Genomic DNA, 23,746 nt, shown 5'->3' with positions numbered 1-23,746 from the left:
ACCTGTCTGTCTGTCCTGCACTCTCTCTGTTTCTTTCTCTCTGATTGTGTAATAAAAATATGAACATGTGTTTATAAGTCACACTTGTGTTTGAATCCTGCAGCTTATCACACATTTGATTTCCATGTGTGACGACTGCAAGTGTCCAGAGTGAGGACAGACTGAGGGACCCACTGCTGCACATCATCTGTGAGGCTTTGCACCCCTGATGATCCACCAGGACAAACTCAACAGTGTGTGAGGAAGAGGAGGAGGAAGAGCCAGCAGCAGCTGACAGATGGAGAGAATAGACAGACTGTTCCCTGTTTGTGAAGGACTGCTAGAAAAGTTTAAAATAACTAATTGTCTGTCCTGAATCAGTCTTATTAGGTAATGTTCAAATAATTTTATCATTCCAGTGTTTTCAGTGTGGGAGAAAGTACTCAGGGCCTTCAAGTTACACACTATGAAAGGCAGCAACAAGTGTAATATTCAGAAACCTAAAGTATGTATCAGCAGCAGAATGGAGCTAAAAACAAATGTTTGTTTCAGTTCTATGAAGCTTTGAGTATTTTGGATCAGTAGCACTGCTGTGTTTGTTGCATCATATTGCTGTAATTGTTTATATGCTTTATATATTCTGAGCTAAGTTGATCTATAGTGTTACATCATATTCTGTAAGGATGTTATGTGTTTGTTTACTTTCTGCCCAGTTTGACCCATTTAGCAGAAGCCAGCCTGTTTAAGGCTCTGATATCTATTCTGTATGACTTAAAGCAGTTATGACATGGTCTGATTTTCTCACCCAATAAAGGAATATTTCATATATCAGTCTACTCTTCATTTTATCAGAAACAGTTATCACAGCTTGTACATTTTCTTTTTATAAATATATGTAAGCAATGAGCCAAATTTAGTAATGCCAGCATGAAGGAACAACATTTGTCTCTTATATATGATACACCTATATATGCACTGTCAAAGATACTTGTCCTTGAGTGAAGATTTAAGGTGATAAGACATATAAATAACTGCAACTTGAATCTGTACTGAAGCTCAGTATTTGACACAGAGTTCATGTTCACTGCTGTAATAGCTAATAACGATTAATATAATAACTAGAATATTGGCCATATTATATTTACATTACCAAAGTGATATGACTTTAGTCTCATGAACAACATCAGCTAATTCTTATTTACTAATTAATCTTGAAATGACTGTTCAGTACAGAAATGAAGCCCAAAAATCATGTTTTACTGTCCTGTGGTCTCAGCCTCAGATACTTATCAAATCACACAAAGCTCATGTAGAAACAAACAAACAAATGAACAAAATATGTTCTCCCTCATTTCTGTCAAACCAAGTTGTATGACACGTTTCCAGCGGTTAGTATCACGGTTGCTAGGCAACCTGGGAAGCGCGACGGAGACTAGACCGTCCCATACAGACAAACTTGCCGTTTATTTTGCAAATCGAGCTCAACACTGCCCCTAGCGTCCTGGAGCACTTCCGTTGTGTTTTGGAATTTGCATGTGTTTTTGAGTTTGCAAGTGTTTTGGAATTTGTACGTGTTTTGGAATTTGTACGTGTTTTGGATTTTGCAAGTGTTTTGGAGTTTGTACGTGTTTTGAGTTTGCAAGTGTTTTGGAATTTGTACGTGTTTTGGAATTTGTACGTGTTTTGGAATTTGTACGTGTTTTGGATTTTGCAAGTGTTTTGGAGTTTGTACGTGTTTTGGGTTTTGCAAGTGTTTTGGAGTTTGTATGTGTTTTGGAGTTTGTACGTGTTTTGGAATTTGCATGTGTTTTTTAGTTTGCAAGTGTTTTGGATTTTGTACGTGTTTTGGGTTTTGCAAGTGTTTTGGAGTTTGTACGTGTTTTGGAATTTGTACGTGTTTTGGAGTTTGTACGTGTTTTGGAATTTGCATGTGTTTTTTAGTTTGCAAGTGTTTTGGATTTTGTACGTGTTTTGGAATTTGCATGTGTTTTTTAGTTTGCAAGTGTTTTGGAGTTTGCATGTGTTTTTTAGTTTGCAAGTGTTTTGGAGTTTGTACGTGTTTTGGAATTTGCATGTGTTTTTTAGTTTGCAAGTGTTTTGGATTTTGCAAGTGTTTTGGAGTTTGTACGTGTTTTGGGTTTTGCAAGTGTTTTGGATTTTGCAAGTGTTTTGGAGTTTGTACGTGTTTTGGAGTTTGCGTGTGTTCTTTAGTTTGCAAGTGTTTTGGAATTTGCATGTGTTTTGGAATTTGCATGTGTTTTGGAGTTTGTAGTGCTTTGTCTCTAGGGGCCACCGTACATCAGTCACATGATCACATTTAACCAATGATCGCCCTTGACGGCAGAACGCGCTGGTTACGAGCCGGGAACGAGCTCACAAAGAGCACGCGCATTTTTTGCGGTCCGGAGCTGCAGGAGAAACACAAGTTAACTCAGAGACACAGACTTACTATATTTCTTCCATACAGACTGATGCCACAAAACCAGTAAGTAGGTGTACAGCGTACACTGTAGTGTGTAGCACCCAGGAGTATTATCTTATTACGTACACGTTGGTAAGCTGTCTTGTTGCAACTGACAAACGAGCGTGCTGTGTGTGCAACAGCGCGACAAACATTACCTGTCCTTTTATTAACTGCACAAGTAGTGCTGGTCATAGCTGCTGGCTACCTGTGTAAGGCTGTCATGGGTCTGTAGTAGTGATGGGTCGTTCGCGAACGAAATGGCTCTTGGAGCCGGCTCTTTGACGTGAACGACGCGAGCCGGCTCCTTATCGCGAGCCGTCACGTGTTGTTTTTTTTTTTCCCTTTCTCTCAGCCTCTCTCTCGCACTTTTTTTCCGCTTCACTCTGCACGCGAGCCTTGTGCTTTACGCTGGGCAGAGGGGGGAGGGGCGGTAGTTACACTCAGTAGCACAGGAACAGAGCCAGAGAGAGAGAAAGAGGGGCAGGGACAACAACATTAGAAAGGTATAGTAATCATCCACAACTATTTTCGGTTGCAGATGATAAAGGATTGAGAAAGTTTATTCATGCAGGTCCATATGACAGAGAATATGCATGTTCTTTTAGTTTTCATATTATAATTTATATTTAATTGTGTTGTGGTTTGCAGGTGTTCTTTTCACTTTAAATTTGTGAAAGGAAAAAGCTGAAAATTTAAATAGTTAAAACTTGAAATGTGAATAGTTGATTTTTGTATTATATGATTTATTTATTACATTTTATGTGGAGTGAATAAATAAAAGTATATTTACGGTGGCCCCTAGAGACAAAGCACATACAAACTTCAAATCACGTACGAACTCTGAAGCATGTACAAACTCCAAAACACGTAAAAACTCCAAAACACGTAAAAACACGTACAAACTCCAAAACACGTAAAAACTCAAAACACGTACAAAAGACAACAGAAGTGCTCCAGGATGCTGGGCGCAGTGTTGAGCCTTTGTTATCTTGTGGCTACACAAGCCAGCAAGTACCAACGACCGGATTTGGTGTGTGGTAATAACAGGTAAATGAACTTTTTTTTAAATTATTTGAATATATATATGAGTGCCTGTGTATAAATACACAAACAATACACACATGCTTTCAATTGTGTAATTTAAGTGATCTAGTAGCTCTGCTTTGGAAGTTCAGTTCATGCTAGAAATGTGTTTTGGAGTTTGTACGTGTTTTGTCTCTAGGGGCCACCGCATATATTTATATATAAACATATATAAATAAAACCACTTGTTTTTACGTTAGTAATTCCTTTTGTGCATAATTTTATATTATTGTTAATAATAAATTAATTAAAGCAACAAAACAACCTGAAGAGCCGGTTCGGAGCCGAAAGAGCCGGCTCTTTTTAGTAAGCCGAACCGAAAGAGCCGGATCTCTAAAAAGAGCCGGAAATCCCATCACTAGTCTGTAGCTCTGTCACCGTTTTAGGGAACATATTTAGTTTTAAAGTATTTAGAACATATTTAGTTTTAAAGTAAGTTTCCGGGCTTTTCCTGCCTTTCTGGAGGGATTATATTTCACTAAAAAACGATCTAATATTCATGTCCACATAATAATTATTATAATTATAATATATTAAAAAACACACGCTGTATTTTAAAGAACATACATTAAGAAGCAGATTATATTGATTTATATTTTAAATAAGACAAAAGTTGGATTTTACAGCAGTAAAATGATTGTATCTCTACAGTTTAAAAATGTAATAAGCTTTGCCCCTGCACAGAGTGGATAGTGAAACAAATGGAATCATCATAAATACATTATTTTATATTTATTACTCCCCCTCCTCTTTGCTTTATTATTGTAGCTCTAGTAATAAATAATAATGTAAGGATTCTGGATCAGCACCATGATGCCCATAGTATATACAGTATTCTGAAGAAGGTCTAAAATGTCACTTTGTGTGTGTGCATGTGTGTGTTTTATTTAGATGGATTTTTAAAAAAAATATTACTCATGATATAACATTGTCCAGACATGCCTGGTAAGGACATGAGGAGGAAACAGAGCTGTGTGAGGCTACTAAAGGCAGTGCTATAACATTTTTCTCTCATCATTTTATTGTAGATTAAGTGCTGGAGTTGTTAGGTGTGGATGATTAAATTATAGTTTATTGCAATAGCAAGTTGTGCCTTGTTCTCACATAGCAAGTGGAGAGTGATATATGAAAAGATGGGATGGAAGGAAGAAGAGAAGCAAAGAGTGATTCACAGGCAGAGCCTAAGCGCTGTCACCAATCTTTGCATTTAGTTATTATCTCATGACACTTGTTTAATCAGCTACCATCTCTCCTATGGACTTTTTAATGTCTACAGTCTCAGATCAACACAGCCCTGCCCTCCAGCACTATCCACAGCAACCCCTCAACAGCAACATTGTACCCATCAGGTAAAACATCGGCTACGTTTGCTTTGCCTTGTTGCCCATATTAGATTCTTGATGAATGTGTGTTGTTGTTATTCAGCCTGGCTCAATGTGCCCCTTTTTAGCTTTAAGCACCCGCCCCTTTAAACCTCTCTGCACGGCCCTGGCTCAGAGCACTGGGCTGTGCAGTTCGGGATCGCTGTCCCGATGTCTCTTCTTTTTCTTTTTCTTCTTCATTTCCGCAGCTCTGTCTGAATCTCCGTCAGAACTTCTACGGGATGACAGAGAACCAATCACATTGTTTAACAAAACCAAGATCTCAAGCTTTACGGCCAGCCTAAGACAGAAAAAGTGACCCATTATCAATAAAATGATGAAAATTCTTTCCGTTTTTAAGAAAATATTAATACTGATAGTGAGCTTTAACCCCATATTATTTTCAAAAAAAATCTAGCTTAAAACAAACAAACACATTTCCTTCTGTTTTCATTAAAGGATCGAGAGAAAGATGGCAATACTCACCCACTCTCACGGTGTCTGTCTTTATCCTTTGATTTCTTCTTTTTCTTACTCTTTTTGTGTTTTTTAGTGTGGTGGGCCTCAGAGCTGTCGTCCCTGTCTTTGCTGAGAGTCCTCTTGCGATTTTGAACCTCTTTGTCTGGAGAGGAAAGGCGAGCCCTTGAACTTGTTTGTTTCTGGTGCTGTAGAAGGTGAGAAATTTCCTTCCTTTGAGGAGTAATTTTCTCTCTCTTTGCCATTACTCTTATCCTTAATTGTCCAGGAGTCTTTACTATCCTGCAACCACCTCCGACTGCCACGAGACTCCTCTCGGTGGGAGTAACCATATCCCCTTTGCTCATGGTCAATGTCCTCTCTTGACCGGTAGCGGTAGTAATGGTTAGAGCACCTGTCGCGATCACGCTCCCGAGGGTGCTGGAAGGTTCGCTCCCGGTGACGATCGGCCTCCCATTCCCTGTAGTAACGTCCAGAAAGGGGGAAACAATCCCTGTACTGGCGGTGGTGACTGTCTTTGTAGTCCCGTCTGTACCGGTGACGATCATCGTCGCTTTCTCGTTCGTGACTCCTATCCCTGTAGTGTTTTTCTCTATCTCTGCCAGAGCTAGAGTACAGTCTTTTCCTGTCTCGGGAAGATCGTTTTTCATTGCAACTAGAACTAGGCTTGGACTGATGCTGCTCCTTTAGTATTTAGTCCTTCAGTCCCTGTTGTTGCACATTTTGCGACAACACTGCCTTTTTGTCCAGCTTCTTTCTCTGTCTGGAATATGAGCATAGGCAACACAACCAAATACTTTCATATGGCTAATGTCTGGGTTTTTTTTTCATACCATCTCTGATAGGGTGTTTCGTTCTTTAAAGCAGATGTTGGGAGCTTATTCTGTATGTAAGCTGCAGTAGCAACAGCTTCTGCCCAGAATGTGTTTGGCAACTTTGCATGTGACAGCATGCTTCTAGCTGATTCCACTAGAGTTCTGTTTTTTCTCTCTGCAACACCATTTTGCTGTGGTGTGTGTGGTACAGTCATTTCATGGTGGATGCCTTGAGCTTTCAAATATTCTTGAAACTCTTTAGATGTGTATTCCCCACCATTGTCAGTTCTGAGTCTTATTACTCCCTGTCCACATTCATTTGAGAAGGTTCTTTCAAGCTCTTTGAACTTGCTCAGGACTTCTGTTTTTTCTCTTATGAAATACACTTTACAACATCTGGAGTAGTCATCAATGAAAGTCACAAAGTACTTTTTTCCTCCTACCCAGATAGCAAGGAAACATTGAAACAATGTTGAGTCAATATCAGGTGATGTCATTGAATCAATGTTGAAGTGTGACGTTGACCTAACGTCACTCTTGCACCCTTTTTTAGCGTTGAAACGTCAGGTTTTGATGTTGAATCAATGTTGAAACCTGACATTGATTCAACGTTATATTTTCTAATACTGTTGACATTGAAACAATGTCAGATTCTGATATTGAAACACTGTTGAGCTATGGTGTTGATTTTCCACCTCTTTCGCACAGTTGCTTTTTATTAAAACAACAGTTAAATCATGACTGGAAATCTACCTCTCTTTATAGGTATTTTAACCAATACTAAACTACTGCATGTTTCCATCAATACTTAAACCACCTAAACACATAATTGTACTTATTCCTCAAATTGGACACCCTTTAAAAAAAAAAAAAAACCAAATGTCTCACAATGTATCATGTCAATATTAATATCCTAAAATAAGAAAGCATTGCATGTGATGTAACAGAGAAAAAACTAAACAAAAAAAGGTCAATAGGCATGTTTCGTTTGCTAAATACTTTATTAAAAGACAGTTTCCTATTTACATTTATATGTTTCACAGAAGTTTGTAATTTTTTACTCTGGGATGGGGATACATGATCACATGCATGATTTAATTAATTTATTATTAACAATAATATAAAATTATGCACAAAAGGAATTACTAACGTAAAAAAAGTGGTTTTATTTATATATGTTTATATATAAATATATGCAGTGGCCCCTAGAGACAAAACACGTACAAACTCCAAAACACATTTCTAGCATGAACTGAACTTCCAAAGCAGAGCTACTAGATCACTTAAATTACACAATTGAAAGCATGTATGTATTGTATGTGTATTCATACACAAGCACTCATATATATTCAAATAATTTAAAAAAAAGTTCATTTACCTGTTACTACCACACATCAAATCCGGTCGTTGGTACTTGCTGGCTTGTGTAGCCACAAGATAACAAAAGCTCAACACTGCGCCCAGCATCCTGGAGCACTTCTGTTGTCTTTTGTACGTGTTTTGAGTTTTTATATGCTTCTAAGTTTTTACGTGCTTATGAGTTTTTACGTGTTTTGGAGTTTTTACGTGTTTTGGAGTTTTTACGTGTTTTGGAGTTTGTACGTGTTTTTACGTGTTTTGGAGTTTGTACATGCTTCAGAGTTTGTACGTGATTTGAAGTTTATATGTGCTTTGTCTCTAGGGGCCACCAAAAATATACTTTTATTTATTCACTCCACATAAAATGTAATAAATAAATCATATAATACAAAAATCAACTATTCACATTTCAACTTTTAACTATTTAAATTTTCAGCTTTTTCCTTTTACAAATTTAAAGTGAAAACAACACAAAACACTGCAAACCACAACACAATTAAATATAAATTATAATATGAAAACATAAAGAAGATGCATATTCTCTGTCATATGGGCCTGCATGAATAAACTTTCTGAATCCTTTATCATCTGCAACCGAAAATAGTTGTGGATGATTACTATACTTTCTAATGTGACGTTGTTGTCCCTGCCTCTCTTTCTCGCTCTCTCTCTCTGGCTCTGTTCCTGTGCCACTGAGTGTAACTACCGCCCCTCCCCCCTCTGCCCAGCGTAAAGCACAAGGCTCACGTGCGGAGTGAAGCGGAAAAAAAGTGCGAGAGAGAGAGAGGGTGAGAGAAAAAAAAAACAACCCACGTGACGGCTCGCGATAAGGAGCCGGCTCGCATCGTTCACGTCAAAGAGCTGGCTCTAAGAGCCATTTCGTTCGCGAACGACCCATCACTAGTTCCCATTCTATGGAGAGCTCCATTCTTTCCTCTTATGTAGCAATGAGTCCTTTTGAACTTCACTGTGTTTCCCTTCTTGGCAGCAGCTCCCACTGAGAAAAGGTTCATTGATAACTTGGGAACATACAGCACATCATACATTGTGGCATCTTTTCCATTACTAACTCTGAATGACATTTTCATTGTTATGTTGCCCAGACCTAAAGCCTCAACTACTCTGCCATCACTGAGTTTTACTGTTTGTGGTTCTGAAAACTCTTGGTAGTTCTGTAGAGCTTCTTTATTCCATGTCATGTGTTTTGACACTCCTGAATCAATTAACCATTCTTCTTGTTGTGCATCACTTTTACATGACTCATTTACAACAAAAGCTCCCTCAAATGCGTCCTCTTTGTCCTTATACACCACGCTTTTAGCCTTGTGGGCCTTGTATTTCTTTTTAATGCTTGGACAATCACGCTTGATATGTCCTTCCTTCCCATATTTGTAACATCTCCATGAGTCGGAGCTGTTTGCTCCCACTGTTTTTGATCCACTCTGTTCATTTCTATGCATCTGAGATGACATCGCTGATACACTACTGGACACAGTGGTGTTGTCAGTAAGCACTCGCTTTTGTTCCTCATTTATCAAGGCTTGTTGAACAAACTGTAGTGTCAGACTGTCCATCTTTGTCTCCAAAGCAGTATCAACAGTTGCATAGCTGGGTGGCAAACTACCTAGAAGGGTGACAATTAGGGCTGGGACAACGCGTCGACGTAATCGATTACGTCGACGCAAAAAATACGTCGACGTAAAAAAATCTGCGTCGATGCGTCGTCACTTTCAAAAAAAGACATGGCGGCAGCGAGTAGCGGAATCATGAGTGAGGCAGTTGCAGTCAACTTAAATCACTCCACCCGAACACGCAGTTCTACAGTATGGGGATATTTTAACAGAAAAGGAAGTGATTCAGTCGTTTGCCGGCTTTGTGAGGTGGAAATGGCCTATCATAAAAGCACGACGGCTATGCACCAGCACCTCAAACGACGGCATCCAGGAGCAGCTTCTGCAAAGGACAAACCACCGTAAGTTTTCAACTTTTTTACTAACGCTAGTTTTTACCCGGTAATTCATCCAGACCGCGCCCCCCCCCCACGTAGACGTACACTCACTCATAGACACAGATAAACACCCAACCTCCGTAAATGCAAAACTCATTTAAGCTGCTGAGCAGTAACATATAGCAGCTGCTGTTGTTATTGTTTTTTTTTTTGTGGCCCATGCTGGCAAAATGAGTCTGAATGCACGCAGGCTGATTATCAGAATCGGCGAAAGACAAAAATGTGAGACAGCGAATTGGCCGCAGGAGAAATGTTAACAAGGATAATGCACCACCTGCTAAACGTAGCCGTCGTGGACACTGTTACAACATTGTTAAAGTGCTTGCAAAAGCAAAATGACAATGAACTCTTGATTTGTCAAATTTAATGTGTTTCATCCTATTTGAATGCTGTTTTTATACATTATGCTTCTCCAGCTTGATCTTATAAGTCAAAGTTATGCCATCTAATGACTAGAAAGCAGTGCACCAGTAAAGGTGCCATCAGCTATGGCTGTTTAAACATTATCTTTTCCAGCCATCATGATTACTGCATATCATATGTTCAACATTGGGGATTATTATTAACCTCTTACTGTTATGCTATGAAAGCACATGGCATAACAGTGTGTGTGTATCTATCTATCTAGCTCAACCAGATCCTTATCAAATTATTTTGATATTATGCTTTCCATATAATTATTTTGTAATTATTCGAATTCATCTGTGTGCTGTGTGTGATTTATGATTTCAGGAATAAACAGAAAAGTCTGGAGGACTACTGTCAGAGAAGAAGTACACCATGCACCCCCCAGGAGGTGGCTGTACTTACTGAGAGCGTCTTAGCTATGATTTTAAAAGACAAGAGACCACTTGCTGTGGGTGAGGGATTCAAAGAAATGCTGACCACTTTCCAACCAGGTTACACTCTGCCGTCTAGGCGTCATTTTACAAGCATGATGGAGAGAAAGTATGAAACTTCAGTGGAGAAACTAAGGAATGAACTAAAAAAAGCCACATCCAAAATCTCCCTTACCACTGATGCTTGGACAAGTCTGGTCACAGAGTCCTACTTAGGGGAAACTTGTCATTTCATTATTTGTTCAAAGACGCCATTGCTGCTGTTTGTATATTATTAATTTTTTGCTATGATTTCCTTTGTTATATTTGTTTTGCAAAACATTTAATTTTTTGTTAAAAACAGAAGATTGTAGTACAATGTTATTGTGGATTTTGTTTTGTGAAGGAAGAGCACTTTTTGGCAGAAAGCAAAGTGAATATTACATTTTGTTTGTTTAAAGACACCATTGTTGCTATTTATTTGAAATGTTTTGTTAACTTTTCCTTAATTTTATATATGTTTGCACATTTCATTTCTTGTTAAATGCTATCTCTATTGTATTGATTGTATGACCTCTACAACTTTATTTTGCAATTTTTTTATTTTTTATTAAAAGGTCTTCAAATGAATAGATTTGTGTTTTTCATTTATATACATAAATTAATAAATGTGAAATTGCTATACAAGTCAAATAATGGGGAAAAAAAATCGTTAATCGAATCGAAATCGAATCGGATTGAAAAATGAATCGTTAGATTAATCGATGCATCGAAAAATTAATCGCTAGATTCATCGATTAGGAAAATAATCGTTTTGCCCAGCCCTAGTGACAATTTGATCTTCCTCTTCAATTACAGAACCTATTGCCCCTAGCTGATCAGTAAGTTCCTTCATCCTCTTTAAATGATCATTGAGATGTTCTCCTTCCTTCATTTCACACCGGAAGTACTTCTTCAGAAATAGCTTGTTAGCAACAGTATCTCTTTCAAACTGTGCTTTTAGCATCTCCCATGCTTCTTTGGGGGTCTTACAGTTTGTTATCAAGTACAATTGGGGTGTACTTACATTCAGTACCAGCACTGAAAATGCCTTTTCTTTCTTCCGTTCAAATTCAGCTCGTGCTTGGGCATTAGCATCCGCAGCTAACTGCTCCGTCTCCTGTACCATACCCCACAGTCCTTTTGCCTTCAACGGGTGCTCCAGTTGAAATTTCCACATTGCCCAATTATCCGGTCCGCTCAGCTTGTCAATAAACAGTCTATCTTCCATTGTGAATCCCACAATTCTGTTTATGACTCCCAAAAGAAACGTGTTAGCAGCTTCCCTTGGCGACCTCTGGGCCCATAACCTGATGTTTTTAACGAATACCTTTTGAGTGTAATGCACAGACACACCAACAGAGGGCAGTAATATCCCTTCAACATACATTGTAAAATTACTATTACAACACATTTATCTTGTGGTAGATCCTTGGCTTCATCCTTGCTTACGCTAACTTTCTGTCGAGCTGCAGAGGCCCCACTGGTGCTTTGAGAGCAGCCCGGCTGAGGGGGTAAGGCTGCAGGGTTGCCATCTTGCCCAGAAGAAGAATGAGCGGAAGCAGATTCTTTAGCTGCAACAGAAGGGGTAGTTGTAGCAGTAGCTGAGGGTGAAGCGCTAACGGCGGAGGATTCTGTACAGTGAGGCAGGGGTTCAGATGGAGTTTTACCCCTTGTGACAGGAGTGGAGAAATCCTGGCTTTCATTAGCAGCAGGATGAATGCTCTGAGAAGAACTAGCCTGGGATGAGGCATCTTTGCTGGAAAAATAAAATACAAAAGCAATATGAGCAATGCTTTGTCACACTGGCAGAGAGGAAAGTCTGCACAGTTTTAAGATCACTCCTCTAAACTTAAAAATTTAAATGCATAAAATGGACAGCAGAGCAATAATTTTTTTTTTAGTTCAGTGTTAGGCTTACTTTGGTTGGCTATGGTCATTGCCTATTCCATTAGCAACAGGAGCCGTAGACGTCAAACTGCCATGATTACTGCCAGAGATCTGATGTGGCCAAAATAAATAAAAGAAATATTAATATAATATAATATTAACCATGACAAAGCATCAACATTATAACATTAGGTTATAATAATACATTTTCTACAAGAAAAGTGGGAATAAATATGTCTACATTATTAAATAATGATGGGAAAAGTTCTACTGAAGGAATAAGCCTAGAATGTTTAAAAATACCGATGTTTACTCACTTGATGTAGAAGAGGACATATGCCTGCTGGTTGAGAACGGTCCTAATGTCACTGACTGACACGGACGAGTCATTCATCTGAAACCACTGCAAATTGCTGGCCTGTGAGACAGAATGAGAGAGATGTGACACAGCAGATTCAGTTTCTGAATTGAATTTGAGCTAAAAAGAAGAATCTTATGGTTATATAGGGGTCTTTTTTTTTTTCTTTCTTTCAATGCATACAAAGTATTTTTCTCTGTTTGCATTCAGTTTTCTGCTTAAATGTGTTGTTTATGGTGTGTGTTTGTTTGTACTAAGCAACAGCAGCATTCAAACAGATTCGGGCACAGCCAGTACCTTAATATAGCAGAAATAGTGTCCAGCATGACAGCTCAATCCAGAGTGAACCAGCACAGCATACAGCCTGTAGAGCTGGGGCTCCCCGTGGGACTGAGACATGAAGGGCCGCAGATCCAGATGCTCCAAATACTTCACATCCTGATGACCACCACACAAAGAATTTCAAACATTACATGCAAATATCCTGTTTTATAATAAAACAAAGCATCTGTCATGTATCTTTATGACTTAAGCAGACACTATTGGCCATTTGACTTTGTGATTTTGCCTCCACTGAAGTCTGCAAAGCGTTTGAGTGAGAGGGTGAGCACATTGGCGCTGCGATGGATTGTGAATCTTTTTGAGGCCGTTACCATTTTTTTGCACCTGAAGGAAACAAACATTCATCATGGTTTGGCATCTCTTTGACTTACTTGGTGCATTTGTAAGCATTTTCGCCATTCCAGCTGTTCTGGCTTGACAAACTGCTTCAGAGCTTTGGAGACATTTGGAGCAGTCTATATGAACAGAGAGAGAGAGGAAAAACCTCACACTCCATAATGCAGAGAATACATAGTAGCAACGTCACTTTGAATGTTGTCCAATTACCTTAATTTCCAGAGTGATATCCAGAAAAGGGTCAAATGTATCTGAGACAGCTTTGCAGTTTAAACGTTTAACAGAAACAGAAATCAGTGCTATGAGTATCACACAAGCTGTAAGACATAAAAAGACAAATAAAAGAAAAATAAATCAAACCTTAAAATACAGTGACTTACCTCTGGATCTTAGGTACCCACCAAACACTTGATGGATGAAAGAGGTTGCCTGCGTTTGCCTGTCCAATCTATAATAAAAAGATAAAGCACAAAAGTTAACTAATAAGGACAGTGCAACAATTAACTGATTGACCATTTATTTTTTAGCATTTTGGAACCAGACGATCACTTTACAGTATTCAAGTAGCAGAAAAGACAATAGGAGGAATTGGAGCACGATTAATTACTTAAGAGGCCATCTGCTGCTACACGGGAAGAATTGATTTGATGAGAATTGACACTTTAGGTTCTTAAAAAAATAAATTAATTAATAAATTATTTTTAGGAGTCTAACAAGAAGCACAACACTCAGCCCAGTGCATCTGTTAAACGTGTAGTTTTGGTTAAATGTGCACATAGACTTCGAAGCTCTATAGTAACACATAGAAAAACCTGGATTTTCTGAATTTTGCTGCTGCAATAATAGCACGAATGCCATTAGGGTGAATAAGAGATGACCTGAGGGGTTGAGTGCTCCTGCTCAAACTGCTTACCCTGTTGGCTCAGAAGAAATCTATCTGATTGTTAAGTGATGATGTGACGAATCCTACTTCCGGGCCTAAAGTAGTCTGCGTTTAATATGGCTTTTGTGTTGTTAACATGTTTAATGTTTTGTATTTTCTTCTATTTGATCTCAAAAAGCTCCTAAAACAGTCAGTGATCCCCGTTGACCTCCCTCGGCTTTTATTACCGCTAATCATTTATTTAAGCTCAGTTTTTAAAACCTTAGGATGTAACTACAGCCCAGCCCATGCAGCAGTATATGAATGACTAACCTCGTATTGTGGATGGATTATCTCAGTTGTTCTCCTGGCTGAAGTTTGGTTCTTTTACAGCATCCTGCCATGCGATTACATTTGTTCCTGACCACCGAGAACACTCACGTTAACTTTTATCGAGTGGAAAAAAGTTAGCTTGTTTATATTATGCTAACATAGCTGTGTCGCTAGCGGTCACGTAGCACATCATTATATACCAGCTAGCCCAACTTCAGTAACCCTACAAACGTCACTGCTGTTTAGTTTTCTGTCTTCATTTATGTTGGAAGTGATAGCAGAGCTGTACGTTTTAATTTGTTTCCAAAACCAAATTTGTGTTTTGGAATTTGCATGTGTTTTTTAGTTTGCAAGTGTTTTGGATTTTGCAAGTGTTTTGGAGTTTGTACGTGTTTTGGAATTTGCAAGTGTTTTGGATTTTGCAAGTGTTTTGGAATTTGTACGTGTTTTGGATTTTGCAAGTGTTTTGGAATTTGTACGTGTTTTGGATTTTGCAAGTGTTTTGGAATTTGTACGTGTTTTGGATTTTGCAAGTGTTTTGGAGTCTGTACGTGTTTTGGAGTTTGCAAGTGTTTTGGATTTTGCATGTGTTTTGGAGTTTGTACGTGTTTTGGAGTTTGCAAGTGTTTTGGAGTTTGTACGTGCTTTGTCTCTAGGGGCCATCGTACTTTCTAGTATCAGCTGATGTTTGAAACATGAAGATGAAACCAGGAGATGTCCTTACTGAATCATCAGAGCTGAACAGATGATGGAGAAACAGGTTTACCTTTTAGGTGACATGAATGAGTTGAAGGGAAGTTATGAACTGTTTCTGAGAGACAAATAACACCAGGATCCTTTTCTACAGCTGACAGCTGGCAACTGTGCAGGGGCGGATCTAGCAAAACTTTGTCAGGGGGGCCAGGTAGGGCATTAACAGGGAATCTTACAACCAAAGTTTTCATCTGATGTAAAATGTATAGAAATCATACATATACTAACAAGACAGTGTACATCACTGTTACAACAGCGTTTGTTTTCATTCAAAGGCTTTATGGCTTTTCCTATAATACCTGGCCAATTTTATGTTTCTTTAAGCAAGTTCTTCATGACTGAGCCAAGTGTCCTCTTTTTTGGAAATCAAAATATGGTCACCCTACTTTAGATGCCACTAAAAGCGAAAACATTTAAAGCAGGGGTCCCCAATCCCAGTCCACAAGGGCCGGTGTCCCTGCAGGTTTTAGATCTCACCCTGGGTCAACACACCTGAATCACATTGATTAGTTCATTACCAGGCCTCTGGAGAACTTCAAGAGGTCATTTAGCCATTTACATCAGCTGTGATGGATCAAGCACACATCTAAAACCTGCAGGGACCGGCCCTTGCGGACTGGGATTGGGGACCCCGATTTAAAGTGTCGGCTTTTTAAAAATGAAACCTTAATAAAATATATGAGAGACATGGTGCCCGAACATATAGTTTGAACCTCGATAAGCCAGTTTTCTTTATCACAATATCATTCTGTGACATTATTGTGGAGAAATTTTGATCCACTCTTCTACACTCCACAATATTGCTTCAGTTCACCAAGGACCTGTACAGTTTGAGATGTAGACATCAGGTGTTTTGCCGTTTTTTCTGAACATTGCACCATTTGGCGTTGGGATAAATTTGCTGGGAAATCCTCTCCTGAGAGGTGTAGCATTTTGTTAACACACACCTGAGTGCTCTATGCTGACGCTCAGTCATATATCAGGCCCGGGATAAAGACAACATATGTTCTGTTTTTAATTATTAGTCTCTTCTAAGTCTAAAAAGGGAAACCCTTCTTAAACAGGAAGAGTAGTGGAGGTACCAAGGAAATATGAAATATAGGGTTCTAAAATATAATTTATTTCACATAAAAACCGTCGAGCTGCTCAGTCCCTCCCGACATAGTCCTTAAGTCTGTGACGTACCGCCGCTGCCACCTGACGTCTCTCCCCAAAGCGTTTCTCCCCATCCACAAATCCACAAATCAGTGGAAGTGTGGAAGGTGTTCTAACAAAAGTTTTCTGAGACGTGACCAGAGGGAAGAAAACTATTTAGAAATTGTGGAAAAGTTTGAAGTCAGTATGTATGTATGTATGACCCATGGCTATTGAGCGCTGAAAATCAGAAGCCTTTGTCACATAAGCAAGAATGAAAAAGAAACACTGAAAGTAGTAAGAAGGGTGAGGAACAAGTCCACTGTATGTGATCTGTTTCAGCGAGGGAGTTCATGTTAACATTTAACATGCTAACTGAGCAAGAGGAACTGACCTGAAAGATAGGATCATCGCCAACCTGGAAACTTGGACCCTCGGTAGCCGGTTACCAAGATTATGTGAAGTAATCTTGTAGAAGTAACCACCACCCTCTGAGGGTCTACTAGAGGAGGTCAATACAGCACTACAGACAATCGAGGAATCCAGTATGGAGGCACTAATCATGGCAACACAGAAACAAGCTCTAAGGACAAGATCCACAGAGGCTGGGGTCTATCACACCAGGCAAGACCCCAGGTGCAGGCTGTGTTAAGATGCCTCTGAGACAATCCAGCACATAACAGGAGGGTGTAAGATGCTAACAGGCAGGGCATACATGTAAAGCTATAACCAAGTGGTCAGCGTAGTACACAGGACCATCTGTGGAGTGTATGGCCTGGAAGTCCTGAGGTCAAAATGGGTGGTCAAGAATGACTGAGCTAAGATTCTGTGGGACTCCTAGATACAGACGGACAAAATGTTGGTGGCTAACCAATCGGACATAGTGGTGGTAGACAAGCGAAGAAGAGCCCAGGAACAACACCTGAGATCTCTGTCCAGAAGACTGCAGTCCTAGGAACAGCTAAGATTCTGTGCAGGACCCGTAAGCTCCTGAGCTTGAAGGATAGATCGAATATATATTTAAAACTTGCTATATAAGGCTTTGATAGATGTCTTATTGAGACGTTGGATGTCTACAAGACTGAGTCAACTGCTTTTAAAATAAAGTTGTGTTTTTACTGTATTACCTGTACTGTGTTTCTGAAATCTGGCCCCTGACATATTCCCTTCATGAAATAATAATTAATAAAAACTAAAACTAATAGAAACTGAACTAAAACGAAACATTTTCAAAAAAAAAGAAAAAAGAAGCTAAACTGAAATGAGAAAACTCACTCTAAAAACTAACTGAAACTAAACTCAATAAAAGCGAGTCTAGAGAAAATAAAAACAAATTTATTACAAATACAGACGTCCTGTATAAGAAGGGCCAGAGTCGACCCCACCTACTGAGGAGACTGAGGTCCTTCGGAGTCTGCTGGACTCTGTTAAGACCATTCTATGATACTCTGGTAGCATCTGCCTTTTTCTTTGCAGTGGCCTGCTGAGGGAGCGGATGCACGGACAGGGACAGGAGCAGGATTGACAAACTGGTGCAGAGGTCTAGCTCTGTGCTGGGATGTGCTCTGGAGTCTGTGGAGGTGGCGAGAGGAGGATGTTAGTAAAGCTGACATCCATCATGAACAACCCACATCACCCTCTGCATGAATCTGTGAGTGTGCTGAGCAGTTCCTTTAGTCCCTTGCTGCAGGAAGGAGCGCTTTCACAGATCATTCATCCCAACAGCAACTCCTCAATCACAATGTCATGAGTCACTGCACATTGTTGACATCCACGGTCACACTTCATGCATGTGTATCATCCATATGTATATTTATTGTGTACATGTGTGTGTGCGTGTACATATTTATACTTTTAGATATCTATTACTTACATAGTAATAGTAACAACTCTCTATCCATAATCACGTACAGTGTATGCTACTGTTGGATATAGTGTTTACTTATTTTGTATTTTTTGTACTTTTCTTCTGCCATCTGTACCTGAGCTGAGGTAACACAAATTTCCTCACCGTAGGATCATTAAAGTCTTATGTTAAGATTACAAAACTATAAGACCTAAGACCTTGAGCTTGTCATCCACAGGCCTAGTTTGAGTTTTCAATCCTATGGAGATGACACAAGCTTTACAGCTCTTTAACCTCAGTAACAATCTTAAACTCAACTTCCTGTGTTTCTATGTTGCTAAATATGAATAAGAGTGACGTAATAGTTGTCAGCTTAATCTGGCATCTAGCACACTCACAGCTACATACCTGAGCTCTATGTCTATAAAGCTGTATAGTTTTAAAAACCTCAGTATAAATAAGCATGTCAGTTCAGGTGTCAAGTTTTGTTTCACACAGTTAAAGAGACTTAGTAAAATTAACTCAAACGAAAAGAAATCTAGAGTCAGTACATACTATTGAATCTCATACACCATCTTGATTGAAAAATCCAGCAGCCACACATAGTAACATTGTATGGTTTTTCTAAAATGTTTTGTTATATTAATTATGTTTCTCTTTCTTTGAGTTACCTGGGTTTGGGCGGTGGCTGTTTCCTGTCTGGGCAAAAGGCGTGGCTGAGGACTCTGGGGACAAAATGCCTGCTCAGCAGGACCAACCATGGGCTTACCAGGAGCAGGGGTGTTTAGGGTTTAGTTAGGTTATTCTGTGCTTAGTGTGTGTTTTTGTTTTCCCCCCTATTGTGTTCAAATGGTTTGGCCAAATCATTATAAAAGCTACCCTCATTAGGTCAGTTTGTGAGTTAAGTTGTGTCTCACTTTGTTTTTTAAGTTTTTGGAAATTACTTTTTGTAGAGTTATATTTAGTTGACCTGTTTTATGGGCCTGCTAAGTATGGTTTTGAATTTTGTTAATTTTGGACTTTTTGAGGGTTAAAATAAAGAAAACCCTTTTTGAAGATATTTTTTTGCCTGTGTCCTCTTTGCTTTGGCAGGGTACAGGGTACACTATATCACTGCCTGTGGAAATGTGAAGAGATCCAAAAATTTTGGAGCTCTGTGTTAAAATATATCTCTCAGATCACAACTTCTCCTGTACCTAGGGTTGCCAACTCCCTGAAAAATAAATAAGGGACACCTCGTGGCCAGGGCCGGGCGACCCAGTTGTCTTCACCCTTCCCAGTGTGGTGAATTTTCTAGCTCTTTTTTTGTGTGTGAAATTATTTTTTTAACCATTTGACTTGAAGTTGATTTAAGTAGATGCATATTCTATTCTTTGTGATATGAACACATGTGAAACAAATGATCATTTAGCCATTTATTTTTAGCTCAAAATGACAAGTAAAACAGGTCTCTTTCTTAAACAGAAGCCTGTCATGCTTAACTTTTGAGAATATAAGTAAATCTTTCTTTAAAAGCACTCTGTCCTGCTTAACTTAAAATAATAGAAAACAATAGAAAGAAAAATATTCTTGTAACAGTGCACATTTAGTGCATTTAGTACAATTGGCTTCAGTTGAGGTATTATTTCAGCTTTTCTAATGCTAATCAGCTGCTCCTGTTTGTAAACCCGCTTGTTCCCATGATTACGCATCATAACTCATCATCATTATTCATCTATGTATTACTTTTATGTATTAGTCATCTATTTGTTGTAATCATCTATCCTTGCAGTTGTTTATTACACAAAATAAATTATATGATCACACTTCTGGCCACATAGCGCTGATATTCACTGCACATGCCCATATTAACGTTTTCCAGCCCGGTGTTTTCCTTTTCCCATTCTTCCCTTTCTCTGAGGGGAACAAACATTGCTGCTCTAATGCTGGGCTCACACTGTGCGATTTTTGGCCCATTTTGAGCCGATTTTTGAGTGATCGGACCGATTTTGGCCTTCATCGTGCGTCGTGTAGTATACGTGGGGTAACGAGAAGTGATTAACACCTCACGACCAGCTCCCGATCATCAATCGCTCGTGAGGGTGTCACCACAGGCGCTCACACTGCTCACGCGCAAACGTAAACGTTGGTGAAAAAGATGGAGCAGCACAGCTGTGCAGCGTGTGATCTGGACACAAGCGATGGAGGCACAACTTGTAGAACTTTGGAAAGCTCATCCGAGCCTTTTCGATGTGGCATCACAAAATTATCACGACCACAACAACCGTGAAAATAGTTGGATTTACACTGCTGCTCAATCACAGCTGCTTGATCAATGTTTTTCATTAGCAATTTAGCAAAGTTGATGGTAGTGGTGGTGTGTCTGTGTGAGTGAAAGACAGAGAGAGAGAGCGACAGATTTTCTGTTATAACCTTCATGTTATGGAGGCACAGTGTGAGCACTCAGGTCGCATCAGAGCATCGGGCGGTATAGTGTGAGAGTACATCGTGACATACCAACTTCTAACCCCTGCGAGTCAATCGTGCAGTTTGAGCAGGAGCTGAATAACGTGACAGTGTTTGCCCAGCTTTAGGTGTACTGTCATCCGAGACTTGCACCGCAGAGTCGGCGTTTGTTCCCCTGTTGGCCATGCTTCTTGTTGTGGTCATCTGTTGTCTTCCGGTATTTTCTCCGCAAGCGACCTTTCCTCGACCAATGAGATGAGCGGTAATCTGAATTGTCATAAGTGTGCTGTCAGCTCATTGGTCACAAAGCAGGAGAGGGGCTGGGAATTGTGTTTTCAAACAAAGTGTTAATTCCATAAACATTTATAGACTTTTGATTCTCACTGTATTACGGGACAAAGTGCGTCCCTTATTAGCTCAATACGGGACGTGTACTTTTGTTTCGAAATACGGGACAATTCCGTATTTTAAGGGACGGTTTAGGATTAACACTTCAATTATCGTTATTACTATTATTATTATTATTAGTGTTGTTATTATTATTTTAATGACTGCCATACGTTCATTTTATGTTGGTGTTGATACTGTTGAAAAAACAAATAAACATACGTTTAAAAAAAAAAAACCAACAAAAAAAAAAAACTGCATAGAGTCAGCTACTTTTTTTTTGGATAAACCAAACATTTTATTGAGAATTGTCACAACAGGAAGTATCAAGAAACACTCCTGTACAACATCCTTCTTAATCCTCCTCCTCATCGTCAGCTCCTCCAGCTCCACCCTGGCCCTTCTTGGCGTTCTTTCTCTTGACGCGGCCTGGGCGTCCACCGCCGTACGGAGACCTAAGGGAAAAGTCGATGTGCTTCTGGCTGTCCAGGCGAACCACAAAAGAGGGGATATTCACCACCTGCTTGCGCACACTGCCAAGACAGACAATAAAGGGAGGACTTTAGAAAATGTTGATGCATCTTCCAGCTGCACTTAAGAGTTGTCTTTGCAGTTTAAAAGCTGAAAAAGCTTTCAGGGTGGAAAAAGTGTGAATCTTTAATATTTTACATGTATAATTTACTGCAGGCTTCATTGACGAGGAATTCTTGACACCACAGGAAATCTGAACTTATGACTTAAATCATCAGCCTGAGTACTTCATATCCAATGCTGTAGTGAATACTACAATTGCCCGAGGTGCAATCCCCCATACCTTACCTGACGGCCACAACACCGTGGCACTGTCTGCGCCCTCGGCGGCAGGATTGGCTCTGGGCAATGTCTACTGACAAGGTATACGGTTTTGATACCGAATTGACCTTGATGAAAATCTTAACTGTTGTCAACAGGGTGTGTTACAGGTTGGTGGTCCTCTGATGGAAGAGGAAGCATCGACAGGTTCTCATGAGTCCATCAAAAAAACCAAAACAAAACAAAAAAAACCCCACTGAGCCCGTTATGTGTTGCTTTGAGCTTACCGAATGTGCCTCTGGCGGATAAGGACACGAGCGTGGTGGATGCTCTTGGCAAGTCCAAGCTTGAAGACCTGTGTCTGAAGCCTCCTCTCCAAGAAATCCTCGACCTTCAGGCCCAGGATATAATCGAGCTTCATCTTACCCTCATCGAGCACACCGATTCTCACCAGACGCCTGAGCAAAGCGTTACCTGGAAAACCACACGTATACACAAAACGTCATTTAAACATACAACCACAGAGACGTACTCAAAAATCTATGCAGAGCAGAAATATTGGCCTCATTGACGAGGAATTCGTGACACCATGGTGAAGTCTGACACTTTATATATTTAAATCATCGGCCAACACAAACCAGCTTCAACTCATCCTACCCACCTTCAAACAGACGCTTTGGGTCCTTCTCATCCAGAGTGAGCAGCTCTCTGGCAGCCTTGCGGATCTTGGCAAGGGTGAACTTGACCCTCCACACCTCACGCTTGTTCCTCAGCCCATACTCGCCTTAAAGGGAGATGAAACGCCGTAATCAGTTTAGTATACCTCATTAAAGGGTATGCCTTGAAATATATATATGGACGGAAGTTATGAAAATGAAAACATACCAATGAGTTTCAACTCCTGGTCGAGACGGGACTTCTCGAAGGGGCGGCGGGGGGTGACATATGTCTTACGACAAACCCAGCTTCTGGCAACGGGCATGATGGCTTATAAGTGCCTGCAAAACCAAGAAATTACAATGAGGGGGACGCTACATATAAGATTTATACCATTTTACACTTTTAATAGGTTATTCAAGGTTGACATGTTATTTGAATCTTGTGCACAGAAGACATTTTAAAGGCAAACATTATGCACGTTCAGCAATAACTCATGTTACAATTTACAACTAAGACAATCAAGTCAACCTCAAAAAGTAGAGTCAGTTTAATTAAGCCAAATAGGCTCTCCATCTGTCAGTCTAGTTCCGTTTTTCAAAGCGTTTACTGAATAATTAAAAAAAAGACATTAACTTTTTACCAGGCTAAAGGGACCTACAACCGTCACTATTACTTCCATGCTTCAACTGTATCGGTCAGATTTGCCACACGATCGTACGGTTTATGAAGACAAGGGTAATGTGTAAGGACCGAATTGACTAGAAACACTGATACATCGGATGCGCTTCATTAAATGTTTCTGAAACTACAATAAATCGCGTATAAACGTTTAACAGACCGGGCATCCGTAAGACTAGGCCGCAGCTACACCGCACCACGTTGTTTAATGTTAGCAGCTAGCATTAGCTTAAGCGCTTTTCGTTTAAAAACGCTTTAAAAAAACATGCAGGTCTTCAATCGGCACAGGCATAAGTTTAGTTTCATGTCCTATGACTGTTTTTCAACGTGGAGGTCCAAATACACTCGGTTTGTATTGCTGGTAAGGATGAGGATGGTAACCGTACCTGTCTCGCTCAGGCTCGCGCAGTAAAGAGGAAGTTAAAGGAAGTCCATTATCATTTATAGGGCCTGCGAGCACACTACATATCCCATGATGCCTCTCACCGCCCAAACGGAAGTCGGGCCCGCTGGGTTTGTCGCTCTCT

At 39.7% G+C, this 23,746-nt stretch overlaps 1 protein-coding gene and 1 pseudogene across 2 annotated transcripts; both read right to left on the bottom strand.

The window, feature by feature from the left end:
• Positions 1–3,804: 3,804 nt before the first annotated feature.
• LOC146564264 (uncharacterized) lies at positions 3,805–16,975 on the bottom strand (annotated as a pseudogene). Its single transcript, XR_014894329.1, has 11 exons — positions 16,806–16,975; positions 13,704–13,777; positions 13,540–13,604; positions 13,365–13,448; positions 13,208–13,317; positions 12,949–13,091; positions 12,611–12,711; positions 12,074–12,162; positions 11,856–11,977; positions 5,374–6,048; positions 3,805–5,122 (listed from the first exon to the last, which is right to left on the bottom strand). The product of XR_014894329.1 is annotated as an uncharacterized LOC146564264 (transcript).
• Positions 16,976–21,362: 4,387 nt separating this feature from the next.
• Positions 21,363–23,651, bottom strand: rps9 (ribosomal protein S9). The gene is made up of 5 exons (XM_085291920.1): positions 23,606–23,651; positions 22,767–22,879; positions 22,543–22,665; positions 22,169–22,355; positions 21,363–21,622 (listed from the first exon to the last, which is right to left on the bottom strand). Exons 2-5 carry the CDS (start codon positions 22,861–22,863, stop codon positions 21,445–21,447), a joined length of 585 nt encoding a protein of 194 aa, XP_085148046.1. The 5' UTR covers positions 22,864–22,879; positions 23,606–23,651; the 3' UTR covers positions 21,363–21,444.
• Between the last annotated feature and the right edge of the window lie 95 nt (positions 23,652–23,746).

This window comes from Mchenga conophoros, linkage group LG11 (assembly GCF_057382185.1).
Source record: "Mchenga conophoros isolate Kocher_MC1m ecotype Shallow Benthic linkage group LG11, M_conophoros_male_GT1.1, whole genome shotgun sequence".
Taxonomy (NCBI): domain Eukaryota; kingdom Metazoa; phylum Chordata; class Actinopteri; order Cichliformes; family Cichlidae; genus Mchenga; species Mchenga conophoros.
This window is presented reverse-complemented; position numbering and strand designations above follow the sequence as displayed.